Here is a 24,003-nt window from a genome sequence, read left to right on the forward strand (position 1 = left end):
TACAGGGCCATAATAGCCAAGACAAACAGACTGAGAGACAGTTTCTCTCTAAGAGCTGTCACCATACTCAACTCAAGTTTGCACTGAAATGTCACTGTCATTACACTGCTAATGCCCCAACATTGTCACATGCATCTCACTAAGTAATATGTTCTCAAACATCTGTCTCAATGTGGGTACTGCATAATCTGGGTACTGCATATGCAATATCTCCATAGTTACATAATAGCATTTTGCACTGTTACATCAATATTTATGCACAAAATGTCATTTGCGATATCATATCAAGTCAGCCATATGCGTCCTTGTCTGAGTACTGTAAATCGTGAAAAATGCACTGTTATATTATTATCACTACATCACAAGTCACATATTCACTTTATTCCCTATCTATGTACACTGTAACCTGTGGTTTTATTTTAGCCTTATTGTACTTTAGGCTTTTGTTTTATGTGGTGCACATAATGGGGAAGCCTAAATGTCATTGTACTATATATAATGACCAAAAAGGCTATTCTATTCTATTCTATTCTATTCTATTCTATTCTATTCTATTCTATTCTATTCTATTCTATTCTATTCTATTCTATTCTATTCTATTCTATTCTATTCTATTCTATTCTAAAACCATGTACAAGTATTTGATACACTGCCAATGGGTTTCCCCATTGTCAGTGTATCAAATACTTGTTCTCCCCACTGTATAAACACAACGCACAAAAAAATTTAAGTATACTGCATCTGAAAAAGTCTTTGAATGGATAGGAACAGGTTTTTCAATTGTCTAGTAAGAACAGATATGCCAGCAGTTTGATAGGACGTGTCGCCATTAGTAGAGATGATGCTAACAGAATTTTTCATTTGACAGTGTACAATCTACAACCCGCAGACTCTGAGGTCTTACACTGTGCAAAGCCCACACAGGTCACATTAAGCAGGGCTTTAAGAAAAGAAGGGGTGGGGGTGTACGCACAAGGAGAGGTAAACACAATAAAATGATGCAAATAAATCATTAGCTCAAATAACAGGTGTCAATGGCAGAGAAGCGCGATTAACAGTGCATTTCATACACCAGGCACCCCAGTGTGCTTTGCATGATTTAAAAAAACAACAATTAAAAGCATTTCAAAACATGTGAAAAGAATTTACATAAGAAATAAAGTACTGAAAAATGTAAAATGCAACTAAACATTGTTAAGAAAAATGTTATCAAAAATCTTTAAATGAGCTTAATCAAAAGCATGAGAATAAAGAAAAATATGCTTGCATTTCAGGGTGACTTTCTTTCTTTTGGCACCTTATTCCATTTGTGTGCAGCATAAATCTGCAGTTTACTTTGAACTCTGGGCTCCCCCATTTTAATAAGATCCATATTTTAAGTGGACTGTCAAATATTCGATATGAGCCATAAAATTGTATATAAAACAGCAAGACACATAGAAAAATAAATACCAAAAAAGTTCGCAAAACATTGTATACTTTCTTTATTTGCATAATTGAAATCATGCCTTGCCATTTTTAGTATCTTTTAAGTATATATTTTCACTGCAAAATGCTTTCATTTGATGACTCGACTGCACTGTTTGTATGAAAAGCTTCTTGAAATGTAAAGAAAAAAAAATACAAATTAATTGTAAAAGTTGTGGTTAATTTTTGATTTATGTTTCATAATTTTCACACTAAAGCTGAATGACTAAAATATTCTATTGATACCAAATAGTGTAATGTGGGATGCTGGTTTTATTCACAGTAACAAAGTTAAAACATAACTTAAATAGTACTTATTTGAGTGCTGCTGCCCGTCAAGGTTAATCTGTCATCAAAAGTGACAAAATATAACATTAAAAAGATATCGTGGAACACAATGTTTCTCTGCCAAGGTTAAACAGTTACAAAAACTGGGGTGACGGGGGAATCAGCATGGAGCATCATGTCTCTGTTTGGTTGTATGTTCATATTGTGGTGAATTCAAAAGCACCATACCAGTGCTGGGCTATGACATGCCATTTACCCTCTATGCAAAACCTACTTCCATCTAGTGCACTATAAAAGCCTGCTACCACACCCTCATACAACTGTGGTCGCAGTGCTTCCTGCTTCAAACCAGTACGAAGATGGCTGACAGAATGCTAACGTGCCTGATGGTTGCTCTTTTTGCTTTGACGACAGCTGAAGGCTGGAGCATAGAACAGTCGGAACCAGCGATTAAACGAGAGGGAGAATCCCACACATTGACATGCAAAATATCTGGATTAGATTTTGCTGGCAATGCATGGAGCTGGATCAGAAAGTCACCTGGCAAAGGCCTGGAATGGCTCGCTTATATAGACACTGAAAGTACACCCATATTTTATTCAGCTTCAGTTCAGGGCAGATTCACTATCTCCAGACAAGACTCCAGCAGCCAGCTCTATCTTAACATGGGTAGTCTGAAGGCTGAGGAAACAGCTGTGTATTACTGTGCCAGAGCCACAGTGATTGAGATCGACTGCTAAAATCCACAAAAACCATCCCCTTATTAGGCCATATTTGTCTATATATGACTCAGATAATATTTACACTTAAAACACAAAATAATTTCTATATAAAAAATGATGACACAAATAAAGAATGACAGTAGTAATGATACAGTGATATTTATTTATGTGAATAAATACAGAATACTGTTTGATTTACACATTCTTACAAAATCATCCCCATTTAAATTACCGTTATAAAGAAAAATTAAATCATACAATTAAAACATTGTAACTAAAACAAAATATTATTAATGATAATAATGATTAAAATACATCAACGTTTCTTCATGTCAAGAAAGTGAACATGCTCTTTTACTGACAAACCTATGATTTCATCATGGCGATTACTTGACCTCCAGGTTTTTGTACAATTTGAGGGATTCACAATTCCCTCTAAAAACAAAATGACACTCCAAGATAATTCTCTGTCATTTGCCATTGAAATGAAAAAAATTATAAGCATATCAAAGTATATTTAAAAGAAAAAATTATGGAACTTTGTGGATCATAATTAATAAACAACCATGAATAATGCTTAATTTGGTATCATTTTGAGTTTCATGCTGTTAAGTCTCATCTGTCGTTTGAGAGCAGGCTCAGAGGTATTTGAAAGGGCGTGTGCCATTGTGTGCAACTATATATACAGTACAGCGTACTTGGCACAGCGTTACACACTATAGCAAAAACCTGTGATCATTTGAATGTACAAATATTTTCAAATTGCCGTGTACTTAAGTATATTTGATTAAATCCCCAATTTAAAGTTATGTATATACATAATCCGTCAATCAATGAACAATACCAAGTAAGGGAAATTTGTACTTGGGTCTTAATATATAAAAAATCTTTATTAACTTTTCCAGGAATATTTTGTATTATTTTGGCCCCAGCCCAAGGGAGACCACCTGCTCATGTGAAACAGGAACCACAAAATTATATTTCATCCGAAATATACTTTATTATTCTTATGTTACAATTAAACCATTGACAAGAAATATGAAATGATGTGAAACTGGCACTAACCTTCGGTGGGCGCGCGCTGGTCTCGTGGGCGGGTGGGGGTGCCGCGCGGGTGCTGGTCCGTGGCCGTGGCCCTTCGAGGGTGTGGCTCCTACTACACAAGGGTGTGGCAGGGGTTGGGTGGTGTATGAGGTGGTCATAGTTCCCTCCTGGGTTGGCCCGGCCGGGGCCGCGTCTCCTTGTACCGGGGAGGTGCCCCCTGGTGTCATACCACGCACCCCTCCAGGCCCGGTGGTGGGTTGTGGGGGTTGCACCTCCGTCCCCTTAGTCTGTCTCCGGCCCTGTCTGCCTCTCTGGACCGCAGCGGCTGCCGCTGCCCTCCTGCCAGCGGGGTCACCGGCGAGGCGTCTTGGGGCCCGCGGGGCTTTGGGTGGGGCTTGCTGTCCTTTGCCGGTGGGGTGGACATCCCCTGGTCTCCGGCGCTTGGCATTGCACCTGCTCAAGGTGCGGGGTGGGCGGTTGCGGGTGTGCCGAGGGTGGTCTGAGGCGGGGATTGATCGGGGCCCTGGCGCTTCTCCCGCCTTGCGGCTGGTGGTTCTGGTGGACGGGGCCACACCCGCGGGAGCCTGCCTCTTAATTCACGCACTCCTCACTTCGGCACTGTAAATGTATTTCACCCTGGCACTTACATACTCATTCATTTTCATGGCGGTGCGTCCCCTCTTGCCATCCCTGAAGGCCGGTTGATGGGTGCGTGGGTGGCCACGGGGACCACCCTGGATCCCCGTGGGCGATGGCTCCTTTGCTGGGCTATGGGAGGAGGGATGGGCTGCGCTGCCCCCCTGACCGCCCTCCCTCCCCGGGCTGGCTGGGTGGGGGCTATGGCCCTGGTTTTTTTTTTTTTAATTTGTAATTAGCAATTTTTTAATTGTAATTAGCTCCTTGTTCACGGTCTTTAACAACTCATTATAATTATTACTACTACTTACTATGCAAACATTGGTGTCATCTGCAGAAAGAATACCTTTTAGAGATTGAGATACATCAAAAATATCATTTATATATAGATTAAGTAGTTTTGGCCCCAATATAGACTCCTGAGGAACACCACAAGAAATACCAAGTTGTTTTGATGTATACTGTCCCATTTTGACATACTGAACCCTTCCGCTTATAAAACATACAGTATAACAAATCCCCATTTGCCCCATGAATACCATATTTTTTCAGTTTATGAATTAGAATTTGGTGACTGATTGTATCAAATGCCTTTTTGAAATCACAAAAAATACCAATAGGAGGGTTTCAGTTACGTCACTGTCATGACGCGCGAATTCAGACGGAGGGCAGGAAGTTAAAATGGAGAATGCGTCTATGGTGGAAACTGTTGCGGAGAGTCGGTATTGTAAGGATTTAGACCCAATTTCAAAACAAAGATATACAAAATTAATTAGCAAATATGTTGGAAGCGACCCGTATGTTATGAAAATGAGCGAGTTTTCGACAGAACTTCGAGATTTACCGGTGTTCTATTACGAACTATCTGGTCCTACATACCTCATACTACACCAGACAGCAGATGAAAGCCTACAAAAGTCTGGAGGCATATAATTTTTTTGTCAGCGGGTGGGTAAATCACCTCGGTACTAAACGGCTCCGCGATAATCATCGATTGGTCTTTGCCAGGGTGAGTATTTACTCATTTATTGTTTGACGTGTTAAGATGCTAGCAGTACCTGCTGTAATGTTAACAAACATGCATTACATCTTAACGATCATAGACGTGAGTCTGACAGTCGTTGTGGAGACGAGGTCGGGCCATAGTTAACACTATTAGTGTTACCTCTTTCCATACAACAGAGCAAAAAGGCACAAAATATCTGCTAATGTATTCACATTTTTCTCACTGTGATTTTAGTGCCCACACTCTCACCAAGATGAGGCCAATCTGCGCTTGTGTGCTGGAGGAAAGGGCTTCTGCCTCATCAACGATGGGGAAAATGTCATACTGAACCGGAGTCATGACTACTATTACCAAATTCAGGCACAGCTTCACATTGTAGATGCTGAGTACTGTGACTTTGTTGTGTGGAACCGCCATGATATTTTTGTTCAAAGGATTTTGCCTGATCCTGCATTTTGGGATAATGTGATTCCCAAAGCTGAGTTTTTTTTTGTTTTTGTTTTTTTTTTAGAAAAAGTTTACTTCCAGAAATACTGGGACAGCAAGTTACAAACTTAGATGTGTAATTCAATTGTAAATATGTACATCCACACACTCTTGAAAGTGGGCAATATATTATTAAATCAATACTGTTTTATGAGACAAGATGACGTTTTGAATATAGTTCTGGCTGTTGTATAATGTTCCTTGACAATTAAATTCACATTACTTGTCAGAATTGGTTCACATTTTGTGAGAGCACTGTAATTGGGTTGTATATTGAATAGCACTGAAGATGTTTATTGAAAAGATTAAATGCCATTGAGACAGTAATACATGGTTTATTTACAAGATAAGATTTTTCAACAATTGTTATACAATAACATAGTGTGCAATAATAAATTGGAATCCATTTAACTACAAATAACATATTAATACAGTTGGACCATGAGTGAGAGCTCAGGTGCGGGACTGATTAACAGCCCCCCCCCCCCCCCCCCCCACACACACACACAGCAGTGGGGACCATATTAGTTAATTCATGAGTATGCAACTTTGACAGTCTTAATCTGCTGTCAATCACATTTGTAATATTTGCTTTTAATGCTGTTTACACACCTTAGTAGGACTGCAATAATTTACCTAGATTATTTAATGTCCCATTCCCACTGATGTCCTCTGATAGTGAGTTGTCAGCTAGCTGCATCGGTTTTGAGTTCGCAGCTGTCTGCCTCAGGTCCGGGCTCATACTCCGGCTCTCAGCTGTCTGTTGTAGATCCAACATAGCCTCTGCACATTCCCACCGTCGCTGTTGGTCTTCCTTGAGTTTCATCCTATGTTCTTGTTTCAGGGATGCCTCTGATTTGGACTTAGTTTTTTGGTAACCGAGGTTGACCGCCGGAGCCCAGTCTAGCGAGTCAACCTCATCCAAAGCGCTGCGGCAGCCTAAAAAGTCCCAAATAAGTCTATATTACACCACCGGTAATTAACAGATAACTTCTAACAACAACCTAATGTCTTATAAGCACAACCACAAAAAATAAGTCGGCTGGCTAACATACCTCTGACGAAGTGGTCGGAGCAGACTCGGGCATTAGCAGACTCAGCTCCCCCCGAGAGTAGACGTAAGTTTGAAATCCACTTTTTACGGCGTTGTTTTGTGAGTTTTTTTACATCTCTCACCTTTGTGGACGACAATCTTTGTCACTCTAAAAAACTTATTTTCTTTTTCTCGGTTAGAACGATTGGAGCAACCGTAAACAACACAGAACATTGGCGTTTTTCCAGACGAAAAATCCTGTTTCTAAATAGCGGTACTTCACTTCCTGCCCTCCATCTGATTTTGGCGCTCTCCCAAGGCAGCGCTGTGACGTCACGTGAAACCCTCCTATTGCATATTTTTTCTGATCCAGGGCATTAGTGATTTCTTCAATTGTTTCAATCATAGCAATGATAGAGGGTGTTCTTCCAGTGCTAAAACCAGACTGGCCTTCATTTATTATTTTATGTTTCTCAGGAAATTTTTCTAGTCGAGAATTAAAAAGTTTTTCAAGAACTTTAGAAAACGGGCTACAGAGAAATCGGTCTGTAATTGTTAAAACTTTATTTATCATCAATTTTAAATAGCGGTATTAGTTTTGCATTTGTTCAGGAAAACACCCAGATTGGAATGATAAGTTGAAGATATAAGTCAATGGTTTTGCAATATTAAAGATGACTCTCTTAACCAATGTCCTGTCAATGTCATGACAGTCAGTAGATCGCTTTCTTTTAATCCTCAGGACAGTATTAATCACTTCCTGCTCGTTTGCTGCTGAAAGGAAGAGTGAGTAAAGTATGGATTTTTCTCAATATTTACACTTCCTTCATTAGCCCCACGGTCTGGAATATGTAGAATGGTTCATTTAACAGAGTACAATCTACAGCCCGAAGACTCTATTACTGTGAAAGCCCACACAAGTCACACTAAGCAGGGCTTTAAGAAAAGAAGGGGTGGGGGTGTACGCACAAGGAGTGGTAAACACAATAAACGATGAAACTAAATCATCACCTCAAATAACAGTTGTCAATAGCAGAGAAGTGCAATTAAGAATGCATTTCATACGCAAGGCTCCTCAGTGTGCTTTGCATGATTTAAAAAACAAAATCAAAAGCATTTCAAAACATATCAAAAGATTTTACATATGAAATAAAGAAAGCGAACTTTGTCAAATTGCTGAAACAATGTAAAATGGAACTAAACATTGTGAACAAAAATGTTGTTAAAATTCTTTAAATGAGCTTAATCAAAAGAATGAGAATAAAGAAAAATATGCTTGCATGTCAGGGTGACTTCCTTTCTTTTGGCACAGTATTCCATTTGTGTGCAGCATAAATCTGTACTTTACTTTGAACTCTGGGCTCCCCCATTTTAATTAGATCCATGTTTTAAATGGACTCAAATATTCAATATGGTACATAAAATTCTATATAAACAGCAAGAAACAAAGAAATGAACAAAAACAAAAAAAAGTTCGCAAAATGATATATATTTTCTTTTTTGCATAACTGAAATTATGCCTCGCAATTTCAAGTATTTTTTTTTTCTAAAATATATTTTTTTCCAATTCAAAATCCTTTCATTTGATGACTCTACTGCACTGTTCTATGAAAAGCTTCCTAAAATGTAAAAGAACAAACAAACAAACAAACAAACAAAACAATTACGAATTAATTGTAAAAGTTGTGGTTAACTTTTAATTAATGTGTCATAATTTTCAAACTAAGGCTTGAATTACTGTAATGTGGGATGCTAGTTTGAGTCTCAAAAATAAGTTAAAACATAACTTAAATAGTACTTATTTGAGTGCTGCTGTTTGACAAGGTTAATCTCTCATTAAAAGTGACAAAAATATCGTGGAACACAATGTTTCTCTGCCAAGGTTAAACTTTTACCAAAACTGGGGTGGCGGGAAAATCACCATGAAGCACCATTTCTCCGTTTGGTCCTATGTTCAGATAGTAGTGAATTCAAGAGCACCATACCAGTGCTAGGCTATTACATGCCATTTCCCTTCTATGCAAAACCCACTTTCATCTAGTGCACTATAAAGCCTGCTACTTCACCCTCACACAACTGCGGTCGCAGTGCTTCCTGCTTCAAACCAGTACGAAGATGGCTGACAGAATGCTGACGTGCCTGATGTTTGTTCTTTTTGCTTTGATGGCAGCTGAAGGCTGGAGCATAGAACAGTCGGAACCAGCGATTAAACGAGAGGGAGAATCCCACACATTGACATGCAAAACATCTGGATTAGCTTTTGCTAGCTACGCATGGAGCTGGATCAGAAAGTCACCTGGCAAAGGCTTGGAATGGCTCGCTTATATAGGCACTAGTAGTACACCCATATATTATTCAGCTTCAGTTCGGGGCAGATTCACTATCTCCAGACAAGACTCCAGCAGCCAGCTCTATCTAAACATGGGTAGTCTGAAGGCTGAGGAAACAGCTGTGTATTACTGTGCCACAGCCACAGTGACTGGGATCAACTGCTAAAATCCACAAAAAACATCCCCTCATTTGGCACCAGTAGATCCTATTTGTCTATATATGACTCAATCAATACTTACACTTAAAACACAAAATAATTTCTGTATCAAAAATGATTACACAAATAACAGTGATAATATTAATGGTACTGTTATATTCATCCATGTGAATAAATACAGAATACTCTTTGATTTACACATTCTGACAAAATCATCCCTATTTAAATTATAAAGAAAAAATAAACATTAAATAAAAAAATTGTAACTCAAATAAAATACAATTAAAAATAATATTGATTAAAATACATCAACCTTTCTTCATGTCAAGAATGTGAACATGCTCTTTTACTGTCAAATTTGTGAGTCCATCACGGCGATTACTTGACCTTCAGGTTTTTGTACAATTTGAGGGATTCATAATTCCCTCTAAAAACAAAACAACACTCCAAGATAAATCTCTGTCATTTGCCTTTGAAATGAAAAACCCGAAGCATATCAAAGTATATTTCAAAGTAAAAAATATGGAGCTAAGTGGATTATAATTGATAAACAAACATTAATAATGCTTAATTTGGTAACATTTTGAGTTTCATGCTGTTATGTCTCATCTGTGTTTTGAGTGCAGACTCGGAGGTATTTGAAAGGGCGTGTGCCATTGTGTACACACTATATGGGGTACTACGCACAGTGTCACACACCATAGCAAAAACCTATGATCATTTAAATGGACAAATATTTTCAAAATCGCTGTGTATTTAAGTTTATTTTATTAAATCCAATTTAAAGTTATGTATGAACATAATCCGTCACTCAATGAACAATACAATTTCAAGTAAGGGAAATTTGTTCTTGGACCTTAATATATAACAAATCTCTATTAACTGTTCCAGCAATATTTGAAGTATTATTTTGGCCCCACCCCAAGGGAGACCACCTGCTAATCTGAAACAGGAACCACTAAATTATTTTTCACCCGAAATGTACCCTAATATTCTTATGTTACAATTACATTGACAAGAAATATGAAATGATGTGAAACAGTGCACTAACCTTCGATGTGCTTGCTTAGGACATTCTTTGAGAAAATGGAATTCGTATAGTTAAAAAAGCAAAGTGAAATGTCCTGTTTGCCATCATAACAAGCTTTCATACAACAGTTTTCATGAAATTTGACTGCTGCTGTTTTGCATTTGAATTGTGAATACTCAGAGGTCATTTTCAATCATTTTCAAAAACTGGCATGAAAAAAAAAGGAAAATAGGATAACATATAATGGGTCATTGATTTCAATCTTTATATACACTTTATGAGAAAGTACTACCTGTAGCTGTACTACACAATAATCACATTCACACAAATGTTTGATTTGGTTGTTGAAACAATAACATTTTGACGCGATGTATCAAAAAAAGTGACATTTCTATATAACTTAAGAAGTGTGTTAAGCAGGATTGTGTTTTAAAGCACAATGAAAGCTCCTTTTTACCAATAGAGTGTACACCTTAGCGTATGAAGTGCCACTATGCAAAGTGAATACCCCACCAGTGTGCTATAAAACTTGCATTCACACCCTCAAGAAGGGACCTGCCCATCAGGACACCTTCAGTACCAACCATGTTGCATATCGCTCTGTTGATTCTGCTGGCTGCTGCTTCCAGTGAGTGTCACTGAGGAACACGTTGCCTTTGACTGCCACCATTCCACACCTAACATGCTTTTCTCCACAGGTGTCAAGGGTGAAACGTTGACCCAGCCGGCATCTCGGACTCTCCGGCCTGGTGAAGTGTTAAACATTGACTGTCAGGTGTCTTATTCCTTGGGCAGCTACTACACTGCGTGGGTCAGGCAGCCTCCAGGGAAAGGACTAGAATGGATCGGGAGCAAGATATCCACTGGAGGCTATAACCTTAAGGCCTCCCTGAAAAACAAGTTTAGTATTGAACTAAACCCCTCCAGCCAAACAGTTACCCTAAACGGACAAAGTATGCAGCCTGAAGATTCTGGCATGTATTACTGTGCCAGACACACACAACAACACGAACCATGAGCAAGCTTGAACAAAAAGGAAAAAAAGAGAAAAATAGGAGGAGCTTCTGGGATAGTTATCAATAGAACGAACCATGCAACATAACAGAAATCTTTAATACAGTAAGACTCATAAGAGACGCACACTCTCTGATATTCTAAAGTACACAACATAATACTAATAGTGCAATTACCACATTTTATGAATTTTATGGCACATACTGTACATAATACTGATATCTCTCTTAGAGTGAATGAATTGAAGTCGATGGAAATAGTGTTGTGTATATCAGTGATAGTTCCAATATTTGGAATTAATTTAATACATGTAAATTAATTTGATAATACACCAGGAACATCATTATGACTACCTCCACTATTTAAGAACTTTGTGAAGAGCTTATCAGGAACAAAACCTTTGAATCCAACCATTTTCTATATCGCTTATGCTCACTAGGGTCACAGGTTCCGTTGGAAATCTTTGAAATGTGATTGAGTCAATGTGTATCTAGATACATGAGTTGTGACTCGATACAAAAATGTCATCTTTAAGGCCATAGTGGTTCGATTACGATTCTGTCACATTCTGCTGCTGGTTAGATTTTGCGGTGTGGGCATTCCCATCAACGCACCTGCGGCTAATTCCAGCAAATCAACATTAGTATTTAACGCCGGTGTAGGCGCACTATCCTATTCCCCTCACTATCGACTCGCGGGGCCTGAGCTTGTCAGTGACGTTCCTTATTCTCGCTATATGATTATACAACTTTATCATTTGTTAATAATATGCTCTGTGTGTAGTATCATCCATCGCTTTTCCTTTTTAAATGGGCACTTTTAAGCGAACGCAAGAAGTAACAACGGAAACATTTTTAAACAGGCATTTCACGGGACAGCATTTCGACTCTTCGGCCAATCATATAGCGAGAGCAAGTGGATAGTGAGGGGAAGAGGATAGTGAACCTACACCGGCGATCCAAGCCAACGTTGCCGAGATATTTACTTGCTGTTCGCCATTTGACACTGGTACTTTCAAGGCTCGTGGATTTGCTAGTTTATGCGTCAGCTGTTTTTTCGTTTGGGGATTCCTCTACCTTGTGCAGGTATTAAGTGTGATTATTTTTGTTATCTTATTGGCTCGCTGCCCTCTGCTTAGTTTAGTGTTATTCGATCCCCGTCGACCTCTTGTCACGGACTCCTTTTGTTATTCTCCCTTTTTCTGCGATCGCGTGCTTTTTGGTTGTATTGATAAACCTTTGTACTATTCCCTCAGTTGTTGTCTGCTCTTGGGTCCAACCTTGTTTTCTGCGTTCGTGGACCGTAACAGATTCGGTTTAGAAGCAATATGATATGATCTAGAAACAAAGTACAATTATTTAATCCAGCGATAACATAGTTTTTTTTTTTTTTTTTTTTTTAAATCAAGACATCAATCAAAATGAAATGAAAAGGCAATACAACATATTTCAAATAATGCCTTTAACAACAACAACAAGGGAAAAATGCGACTTTTCAACCTGATGATGCAAAATTTAAAGGTTAAAAAGTTTAAAACACGTGTTGGTCATGTATTTTCAGGATGTCAAGAATTATGGGGGTTTTAAAAAAGAAAACTACTATGCAAGTGCTTACAGTGTTTCGAAAAGTAAAACAATATAAAGCCTCGGAATACCGATGTTGAGCCTTGCGATATCTGATGCACAACAAAAATATCGACAACTATCTCTGATTGCTGGCGAATTTTTTTTCGATTGAAGAATTTGTTGTCGATACACTCGTATTTCCTTTTTTTTTTTGCTCACAACTCTAGTCACGTGACTAGGATCCTTCTCTTGCTGACTGGATGCACCTTAGACCAATCATGGGTCAGTTGCCAGACACATAGGAGACAACAATTCACACTTATACTATCGTATCTGTATGTGCACTTTGCAGTGTTCTGTTAACCTATTAACAAATTATAGTAAGGTCTCTGTCGGTATATTAAAATTATAGTCATTTCGGAAGGTTATACCCAAGAAGCAGTTCTCAATTACAAAAAGGATACTGATCTATGACTCAGATTAACTGTAGGGGTGTCGAACTCGATTTTGTCATGGAAAGGGCCACATCGTAATCAAAGTTTCATTCAGAAGACCGTTATGGCTGCAAAACAGAACAGAGAGGAGCAGATTTCAGTGGACCTCATTTACACCTCTTCAATCTGTTGCCCTCTAGCATAGACTTCATAATATATTGACGGGACACGGGGCGCGGGGCCGATTCATAGGGGGCCTCCGTCAAAGCTGACCGAGTGGAAACACAGACGAAGAGCTTTTTCCGTTGAAAATTCTTGTGAATAAATGCTTAAATTCCTGAATTCTTTATCGAAATGGATGTAAAACAGTCTCGATTCTTGGTTCAAAGCAAAAAAAACAAACAAAAAAAACATGCAGTTAGCATTTATTTTACGTAAATATTGCGAATTATGATGCTAGTCAGTAAGCAAATTAGCGGCCGTCATATCACAGACAAAGAACTTTTTCCATTGAAAATTCTTTTGAATAAATGCTTAAATCCCTGAATTCTTTATAGATATTGACGCAAAACAGTCTCGAAAAAAAACACAGTGCAGTTAGCATTTATTTTACATAAATATTGCGAACTATGATGCTAGTGGGTAAGCAGTAGCGGCCGCCATATGTAAACAAAGAGCTTTTTCTGTTGAAAATTCTTGTGAGTAAATGCTGAAATCCCTGAATTCTTTATTGATATGGACGTAAAACACTCTCGATTCTTGGTTAAAAGCAGAAAAAGAAAAAAAAAAAAACGGGCAGTTAGCATTTATTTTACGTGAATATGTTGAATGTGCTGCTAGTCTTTAAGTCAATGAGGCGGCCCCCCTTACTAAGTAATACAGTGGGGCAAATAAGTATTTAGTCAACCACCAATTGTGCAAGTTCTCCTACTTGAAAAGATTAGAGAGGCCTGTTTTTGTCAACATGGGTAAACCTCAACCATGAGAGACAGAATGTGGAAGAAAAAAAAAACAACAGAAAATCACATTTTTTGATTTTTAAAGAATTTATTTCCAAATTAGAGGGGAAAATAAGTATTTGGTCACATACAAACAAGCAAGATTTCTGGCTGTCAAAGAGGTCTAACTTCTTCTAACGAGGTCTAATGAGATCTAACGAGGCTCCACTCTTTACCTCTACTAATGGCACCTGTTTTAACTCATTATCGGTATAAAAGACACCTGTCCAAAAACTCAGTCAGTCACACTCCAAACTCCTCTATGGCCAAGACCAAACAGCTGTCGAAGGACACCAGAGACAAAATTGTAGACCTGCACCAGGCTGGGAAGACTCAATCTGCAATAGGTAAAAAGCTTGGTGTAAAGAAATCAACTGTGGGAGCAATTATTAGAAAATGGAAGACATACAAGAACACTGATAATCTCCCTCGATCTGGGCTCCATGCAAGATCTCACCCCGTGGCGTCAAAATGATAACAAGAACTGTGAGCAAAAATCCGAGAACCACAAGGGGGGACCTAGTGAATGACCTACAGAGAGCTGGGACCACAGTAACACACCCACAAGAGGACTCGGAGAATGTGTTAGGGTCAGATGAAACCAAAATAGAACAAAATGGTAGAAACACAGGTTCTCGTGTTTGAAGGAGAAAGAATACTAAATTGCATCCGAAGAACACCCTACCCACTGTGATGCATGGGGGTGGAAACATCATGCTTTGGGGCTGTTTTTCTGCTAAGGGACCAGGACGACTGATCTGTGTAAAGGAAAGAATGAATTGCCTTGAAGGGCATTGAAGATGAGATGTGGCTGGGTCTTTCAGCATGATAATGATCCCAAACACACAGCCAGGACAACAAAGGAGTGGCTTCGTAAGAAGCATTTCAAGGTCCTGGAGTGGCCTAGTCAGTCTCCAGATCTCAACCCCATAGAAAATCTGAGGAGGGACTTGAAAGTCCTTGTTGCCCAACGACAGCCCCAAAACATCACTGCTCTAGAGGAGCTCTGCATGGAGGAATGGGCCAAAATACCAGCAACAGTGTGTGAAAAGCTTGTGAAGAGTTACAGAAAATGTTTGGCCTCCGTTATTGCCAACAAAGGGGACATAACAAAATACTGAGATGAACTTTTGGTATTGACCAAATACTTATTTCTCACCATGATTTGCAAATAAATTACCGTATTTTTCGGACTACAGGTCGCACCTGAGTATAAGTCGCACCAGCCATAAAATGCCCAACAAAGAGAAAAAAAACATATAAGTCGCACTTTGGGGGGATAAAATCCAACACATAGAACAGATATGTCATTTTGAAAGGCAATTTAATATGAAAATACAATAGAGAACAAGATGTTGAATAAATGTACAGTGTACAGTGCATTAACAACGAAATGCGAATATACTGTCCTCACCAGGACGCTACGGCTCGGTCCTGGCTATACAGCGGACTCCCAAATGACGATGCTGGACGTTCGTATAATTTGCTGAATCAATTTGGTCCTCGATACCAAACAGGTTCGCATCAACGTAAATAAATGATAATTTGTTTGTTTTACAGCAATGACATAAACGGTTAGCATGCGTTCGCTAGCATTAGCATATCGTTCAAACACCCACACAAAGTGTTCGATCGCGGGTGGAAAACACAACAACAACAGAAAAGATGATACACACAGGCGTTGCCTCTGTAGAGATATTTTAAAAGCATAAACAATGAACGTAGGTTCACAGCCGTGTTTCTCTCTCACTAACTCACCCACTCCCTCAGAGCTATGTAGCTGTCCGTCTTCTTCTGGCGTGTGAGCGCTCTTCACGTAAACAAGTGCGAGTGCGCCCCCACGTGGGCGTGAAAGTGCCACAAACTAAAAGCATGCATTTCAATATAAAAAAATGTCAATAATACAATCGAACACACATTGCCAAAGGCAGAACGCGAACGTGGCCATAGCTATTAAGAGTTATTCAGATAACTATAGCATAAAGAACATGCTAACAAGTTTACCAAACTATCAGTGTCACTCCAAAACACCAAAATAATATGTGAAATTATATCATAATGTGTTTCACACATAAGTCGCTCCTGAGTATAAGTCCCACCCCCAGCAAAAATATGAAAAAAAAAAAGCGACTTCTAGTCCGAAAAATACGGTATTTAAAAATCAAACAGTGATTTTCTGGGTTTTTTTCCCCACATTCTGTCTCTCATGGTTGAGGTTTGCCCATGTTGACAATTACAGGCCTCTCTAATATTTTCAAGTGGGAGAACTTGCACAATTAGTGGTTGACTAAATACTTATTTGCCCCACTGTATGTTCTCAAACATCTGTCTCAGTATGGATACTGCATAATCTAGGTACTCCATATGTAATATTTGCATAGTTACATTATAGCATTTTACACTGTTACATCAATATCTATGCATAAACTGTAATTTGCATTATAATATCTATTGTTTGAGTACTGTAAATTATGAAACACGCACTGTTATATTATCATCACTACATCACCACTTGCTACTAATCACTCATTCACTCTATTCCCAATCAATGTACACTGTAACCTGTGGTTTTATATTAGCCTTATTGTACTTTGCTTTTTCTTAGCCTTATTGTACTTTGCTTATTCTTCATGTGGTGCACATTATGGGGAAGATTTAAATGTCATTGTATTATGTATAATGACATTAAAGGCTTTGGGAGAACCAAAGAGCAGTATAAAGTGCCAAGTACGTTCTTGTCAAGATCTTGTTTAACTTAATTTGTAATTGAGAAACTCATGGAAATTTTTGTGTTTATTTTTCTGATGTGGTGTTTCCATGTTAGGTTACTGTCAATTTTAACACCCCAAAATGTATTCACATCTGCGTTTTCAATTTGGATACCTTCGATAATTACATGCAAATCAAGATTAGTTTTAAAGCTAACAAACATCATTGCTTTGGTTTGACTAAAAATTAACGATAATTTATTTATATCCATGCACTTTTTAATTGTAATTAGCTCCTTGTTCACGGCCTTTAACAACTCATTATAATTATTACTACTATAGAATACAGTGGGGTCAACTGCAAAACGAGGTTTTAGAGATTGAGATACATTAAAAATATCATTTATACATAGATTAAATAGTTTTGGCCCCAATACAGACTCCTGAGGAACAACACAAGCAATACCAAGTTGTTTTGATCTATACTGTCCCATTTTGACCTACGGAACCCTTCCGCTTAAATAACCATATAACCAATCCCCTGTTGCCCCACGAATTCCATATTTTTTCAGTTAATGAGTTAGAATTTGGTGATTGATTGTATCAAATGCCTTTTTGAGATCACAAAAAATACCAATTGCATATTTTTTCTGATCCAGGGCATTAGTGGTTTCTTCAATTGCTTCAATCATAGCCATAGAGGTTGCGCTTCCAGTTCTAAAACGATACTGGCCTTCATTTATTATTTTATGTTTCTCAGGAATTTTTTCTAGTCGAGAGGTTTTTTAATAATTTTAGAAAACTGAGGCAACAGATAAATTGGTCTGTAATTGTTTAAAACTCTATTTATCACCATTTTTAAATAGCAGTATTAATTTAGCAGTTTTCATTTGTTTAGGGAAAACACCCAGATTGGAATGATAAACTGAAAATATAAGTTAATGGTTTTGCAATATTAAAGATGACTCTCTTAACCACTGTCCTGTCAATGTCATGACAATCAGTAGATCACTTACTTTTACACTTCGGGACAGTATTAATCACTTACTGCTCATTTGTTGCTGAAAGGAAGAGTGAGTAAAGTATGAATTTTGTTCAATATTTTAACTTTCTTCAATACCTCCGTGGTCTGGAATATCTAGAATGGTTCATTTGACAGCGTACAATCTACAGCCCGAAGACTCTGCTGTCTATTACTGTACAAAGCCCACACAATTTACAATAAGCAGGGCTTTAAGAAAAGAAGTGGTGGAGGTGTACGCACAAGGGTAAACACAATAAATGGTGAAACTAAATCATCAGCTTAAATAACAGGTGTCAATGGCAGAGAAGTGCAATTAACGGTACATTTGATATGCAAAGCACCTCACTGTGCTTTGCATGATATAAAAAACAACATTTAATAGCATTTAAAACATGTCAAAAGAGTTTACATAAGAAATAAAGAACTGAAATAAAAGCAAACTTTAAAAAATTGCTGAAACAATGCAAAATGTAATAGAACATTGTTAACAAAAATGTTATTAAAATTCTTCAAATGAGCTTAATCAAAGCATGACAATGAAGAAAAATATGCTTGCACTACGGGGTGACTCCCTTTCTTTTGGCACTTTATTCTATTTATGTGCCGCATAAATCTGTAGTCTACTTTGAACTCTGGGCTCCCCCATTTTAATAAGATCCATGTTTTGAATAGACTATCAAATATTCAATATGATATATAAAATTGTATATAAAACAGCAAGAAACAAAGAAACGAACAACGTAACGGTACTATGATATTTATTTATGTTAATAAACACAGAATACTGTTTGATGTACACATTCTTAAAAAAGCATCCCCATTTCAAATATAAAGAAAAATTAAACATATAATTAAAAAATTGTAACTGAAATAAAATAATATTAATAATTATATTGGTTAAAATACATCAACCTTTCTTCATGTCAAGAAAGTGAACATGCTCTTTTACTGACAAATTTGTGATTTCATCATAGCGATGATTTCACCTCCAGGTTTTTTGTACAATTTGAGGGAATCACAATTACCTCTAAAAACTAAATGACACTCCAAGATAAATCGCTATCATTTGCCATTAATATGAAAAATTTTAGAAGTATATCAAAGTATATTTAAAATGAGAAATTATGGAACTAAGTGGATCACAATTCATAAAAAAAAACATGAATAATGAATAATTTGTTAACATTTTGAGTTTCATGATGTTATGTCTCGTCTGTCTTTTGAGTGCAGACAGAGGTATTTGAAAGGGCGTGTGTCATTGTGTATGACTATATAGGGCTTACTTCACACAGTGTCACACACCATAGCAAAAACCTATCATCATTGGATTGGAAAAATATTTTCAAAATTGCTGTGTACTTAAGTTTATTTGATTAAATCCAATTTAAAGTTATGTATATACATAATCCGTCACTCAATGAACAATACCATTGCAAGTAAGGTAAATTTGTTCTTGGGTCTTAATATATAACAAATCTTTATTAACTGTTCAAGCAATATTTCAAGTAGTATTTTGGCCCCGGCCCAAGGGAGACCACCTGCTCTTTCACCCCAAATGTACTTTATTGTGACACAATTGAACCATTGACAAAAAATATGAAATGTGAAACTGCACTAACCTTCGATATGGTTGCTTAAAACATTCTTTGAGAAAATGGAATTACTGTTGTATAGCTAAAAAAGCAAAACAAAATGTCCTGCTTGCCATCAGAACAAGCTTTCATACAACAATTTTCATGATTAAATTTGACTGCTGCTGTTTTGCGTTTGTATTGTGAGAGTTGAGAAAGTGTTTTCTATTTAATTCTAGCGAAAGAATAATAATGATTTTGAAATACTCAGGTGTAGTTTTCAAACAATCACTGGCATGAAAATATGAAAAGTGCATCTCATACACAAGGCACTTCAGTGTCTTTGCATTATTTAAAAAAACAACATTCAAAAGCATTTTAAAACATGTCAAAAGAGTTTACATAAGAAACAATACTGAAATAAAAGCAAACTTTGTAAAATTCCTGAAACAATGTAAAATGCAACTAATCATTGGTATGAAAAATGTTACTAAAATTCTTGAAATGAGCTGAATCAAAACCATGAGAATAAAGTAAAATATGCCTGCACTTCAGGGTGATTTCCTTTATTTTAGCACCTTATTTCATTTGTGTGCAGCATAAATCTGTAGTTTACTTGAACTCTGGGCTCCCCCATTTTAATAAGATCCATGTTTTGAATGACTGTCAAATATTCAAGATGAGAAATAAAATTGTAGATAAAACAGCAAGAAACAAAGAAATAAACAAAAACAAATTCACAAAACATGTTATATATTTTCTTTCCTTGCTTAATTGAAATTATGCCTTGCAATTTTTATTTTTTTGTTTTGTTTTGTTTATATATATTTTTTCATTGCAAAATCCTTTCATTTGATGACTACTGCACTGTTTGTATGAAAGGCTTCTTGAAATGTACAAAAACAAAACAAAAACAAAAAAACAATTACAAATTGTAAAAGTTGTAGTTCATTTTTTATTTATATTTTATAATTTTTAAACCAAAGCTGAATTACTAAAATGTGGGATGCTGCTTTTAGTCTCAGTAACAAATTTAACTTAAATACAATTTATTTGAGTGCTGCTGTCCGCCAATGTTAATCTGTCATCAAAAGTGACAAAAACTTAAAAAAAAAAAAAAATCTTCAAACAAAATATAGATAGGCCCTATTTGTCGATATATGACTCTGATAAATTTTACACTTAAAACACAAAATAATTTCTGTATCAAAAATGATGACACAAATAAGAATGACGGTAGTAATGGTACTGTGATATTTATTTATGTGCATAAATACAGAAGACTGTAATCACCCCCAAAATCAACCCCAAAATCATCCCCATTTAAATAATAAAGAAAAATTAAATCATACAATTAAAACATTGTAACTAAAGTAAAATACTATTAATAGTATTGATTATGTCACGGCAAACTTGGCAAAGTTGAGGTGGACCAAAGTGCGACCAGGAAACTGTAGTGGAGTAAAGGGTTTTTATTGAACAATGGCGATGTGTATGGCTGTGGCTGGGCTTCAGGCTGTGGCTGTTGTTCAGGCTGTGGCTGTGGTTCAGGCTGTGGTGGCTTGATGGGTGGTTGTCCTGGTGGTAAAGAACAAGATTAAGCAAGAGATCTATGAATGATTGTCAAACACTACAGATGTAGTTGGCCGATGTACCACTGGTGATTGGCAGAATCATCTGGCACCTGCTTGCTGCCCGGGCCGCTCCTTAAAAGCAGTGTTGATTGGGATGAGGTGCAGGTGCACTCCCAGGTCTGCCACACCCAGCCTGCCAAGGTTGAACTCATGCCACATATAACAAAGTGTAACAACAATAAAAGCCAGTAGAGGGGAGTGTGGGCCAGGACCATCACAGTACCCCCCTCTCAACGGACGCCACCGGGCGGCCTGCCCGGCTTCCCAGGATTGGCAGCATAAAAGTCCCGCAAGAGGGACGGGTCCAAAATAAGACTCCGGGAGATCCACGACCTCTCCTCCGGGCCATAGCCCACCCAGTCCACCAGAAACTGGAAACCACGGCCGCGAGGCCGGACGTCAAGAATCTTTGAGACCGCAAATGCGGGGTGGCCATCTATGAGAAGGGGAGGAGGAGGTTCAACCACCGGAGGGCATAGGTCACTGGAGGAAACGGGCTTTAGAAGGGAAACATGAAAAGTCGGGTGGACATTCATGGATGCCGGGAGGTCCAACCGAACGGCAGATGGGTTGATGATCTTGGTTATTTTGTAAGGGCCCACGAAGCGGGGGGCAAGTTTGCGTGACTCTACCTGCAGGGGGAGGTCCCGGGCGGACAACCAGACCTCCTGTCCCACCTTGTATTCAGGGGCTGGTGACACGATGAAGATCGGCCAATCTCCTGTTTTTCTCGGCGGTGCGAGCGAGGGCAGCCCTTACGGTCTTCCAGATTTCCTTTATCCTGCCGACGTGGTCCTTCACAGCAGGAACGGCTATTTCCCTTTCCTGCTCTGGGAACAACGGAGGCTCAAATCCATTACAAGCCATGAAAGGGGACATACCTGTGGCAGAGCAGATGAGCGAATTATGGGCGTACTCAACCCATGGAAGGAAAGCGCTCCAGGAGACTGGATGGTGGGCGGTAACACAACGTAGAGCAGCTTCTAGGTCCTGGTTGGCCCTTTCCGTCTGGCCGTTAGTCTGGGGATGGTATCCAGAAGAGAGACTGGCTGTCGCCCCCACCGCCTTGCAGAACTCTTTCCACACCACCGAGGAGAAGTGGGGCCCGCGGTCCGAAACAATGTCTATAGGGAGGCCATGAAGCCTGAAAACATGCTTGACCAATAGATTGGCGGTTTCGAGAGCAGAGGGTAGTTTGGGAAGGGGAACATAGTGAACAGACTTTGAAAAGCGATCGATAATGGTAAGGATAACGGTATTACCTTCAGAGGGAGGCAGACCAGTTACAAAATCAACGGCGATGTGGGACCATGGTCGACTGGGAACAGGGAGAGGGCATAAGAGACCAGCGGGTGGCTGATGGGAGGCCTTCCCTCGAGCACAGATCGCGCAGGCCTTGACAAAGTCACGGGCATCTCTGGCCATGCCAGGCCACCAGAATGATTGGCGGAGGAAAACGAGGGTCCTATGAATACCAGGGTGGCAGGTCAGTTTGGACGAGTGGCTCCATTCCAGGACTTGAGAGCGTGCAACAGATGGGACGAAGAGGCGATTCGGGGGACCGTTCCCCGGATCTGGATCAGTTCTTTGAGCTTCCCTGACCATTGATGTAATCTCCCATCTGGCTGCACCGACCACGCAGGCCGCGGGAAGAATGGGCCCCGGGTCTTCTTTGTCCAGATTGGGAGAATGCAACCGTGATAGTGCATCAGCTTTGCCATTGCGTGAACCTGGGCGGTATGATAGTGCAAAATTGAAACGGGCAAGAAACAGTGACCAGCGGGCTTGTCGGGGGTTAAGACGCTGTGCAGATCGGATGTAGGAGAGGTTCTTGTGATCTGTCCAAATCAAGAATGGGGTCTTAGCACCTTCCAGCCAGTGACGCCATTCCTGCAGGGCCAGAACAACCGCCAGCAATTCGCGGTTGCCCACATCGTAATTTCTCTCGGCAGGGCTCAACCGCCGGGAAAAAAAGGCACATGGATGCAGTTTTTGGGTAGTGGGATCCCGCTGGGACAAAATAGCCCCTACTCCAGTGTCTGATGCATCCACTTCCACCACAAATTGTCGTGAAGTGTCAGGGTGTTTGAGGATAGGGGCAGAGGTGAAGAGGGACTTCAAACGTGCAAATGCCTTACCGGCGGCTTCAGACCAGACAAAGGGGTGTTTGGTGGAAGTGAGTTGGGTCATAGGGAGTGCCACTTTGCTGTAGTCCCTAATGTAGCGGCGATAGAAATTGGCAAAGCCCAAGAATCTCTGTAGTTCTTTGCGGGTACTGGGAGTGGGCCAGTCCATGACTGCCCTTATCTTCATCGGGTCTGGTTTGAGTTGGCCCTGGGCTATGATGTAGCCCAAAAAGGTCACTGATGACACATGGAACTCACACTTCACTGGTTTGACAAAAAGCTGGTTCTCCAACAGTCGCTGCAGGACCATTCTGACGTGGCAGCGATGCTCCTCTAGGGAATGGGAGAACACAAGTATATCATCCAGGAATATAAACACAAAGCGATTCAGAACGTCTCTGAACAGGTCATTCATGAGTCTTTGAAAGACCGCAGGGGCATTTGTCAGACCAAAGGGCATAACTAAATATTCAAAATGACCAAGGGGGGTGTTGAATGCTGTCTTCCACTCGTCCCCCTCCCGGATTCGGACAAGATGATATGCAGTGCGGAGATCCAGCTTGGTGAACAACGTGGCGTGACTGAAGGGCTCAAAAGAAGGGTCAATCAAGGGCAAAGGGTACCTATCTTTTATTGTTATCTGGTTTAGGCTGTGATAATCAATACAGGGCCGCAGGCCACCATCCTTCTTGCCCACGAAGAAGAAGCCTGCGCCGACAGGAGAGGAGG

The 24,003-nt window shown here is 39.2% G+C and overlaps 1 protein-coding gene across 1 annotated transcript; it reads left to right on the top strand.

The window, feature by feature from the left end:
- Positions 1-10,709: 10,709 nt before the first annotated feature.
- ighv2-1 (immunoglobulin heavy variable 2-1) lies at positions 10,710-11,241 on the top strand. The gene is made up of 2 exons (XM_057861653.1): positions 10,710-10,828; positions 10,899-11,241. The coding sequence occupies exons 1-2, from the start codon at positions 10,786-10,788 to the stop codon at positions 11,216-11,218; spliced, it is 363 nt and encodes a 120-aa protein (XP_057717636.1). The 5' UTR covers positions 10,710-10,785; the 3' UTR covers positions 11,219-11,241.
- Positions 11,242-24,003: the final 12,762 nt, after the last annotated feature.

Source organism: Corythoichthys intestinalis, chromosome 16 (assembly GCF_030265065.1).
Source record: "Corythoichthys intestinalis isolate RoL2023-P3 chromosome 16, ASM3026506v1, whole genome shotgun sequence".
In the NCBI taxonomy this organism is placed as follows: domain Eukaryota; kingdom Metazoa; phylum Chordata; class Actinopteri; order Syngnathiformes; family Syngnathidae; genus Corythoichthys; species Corythoichthys intestinalis.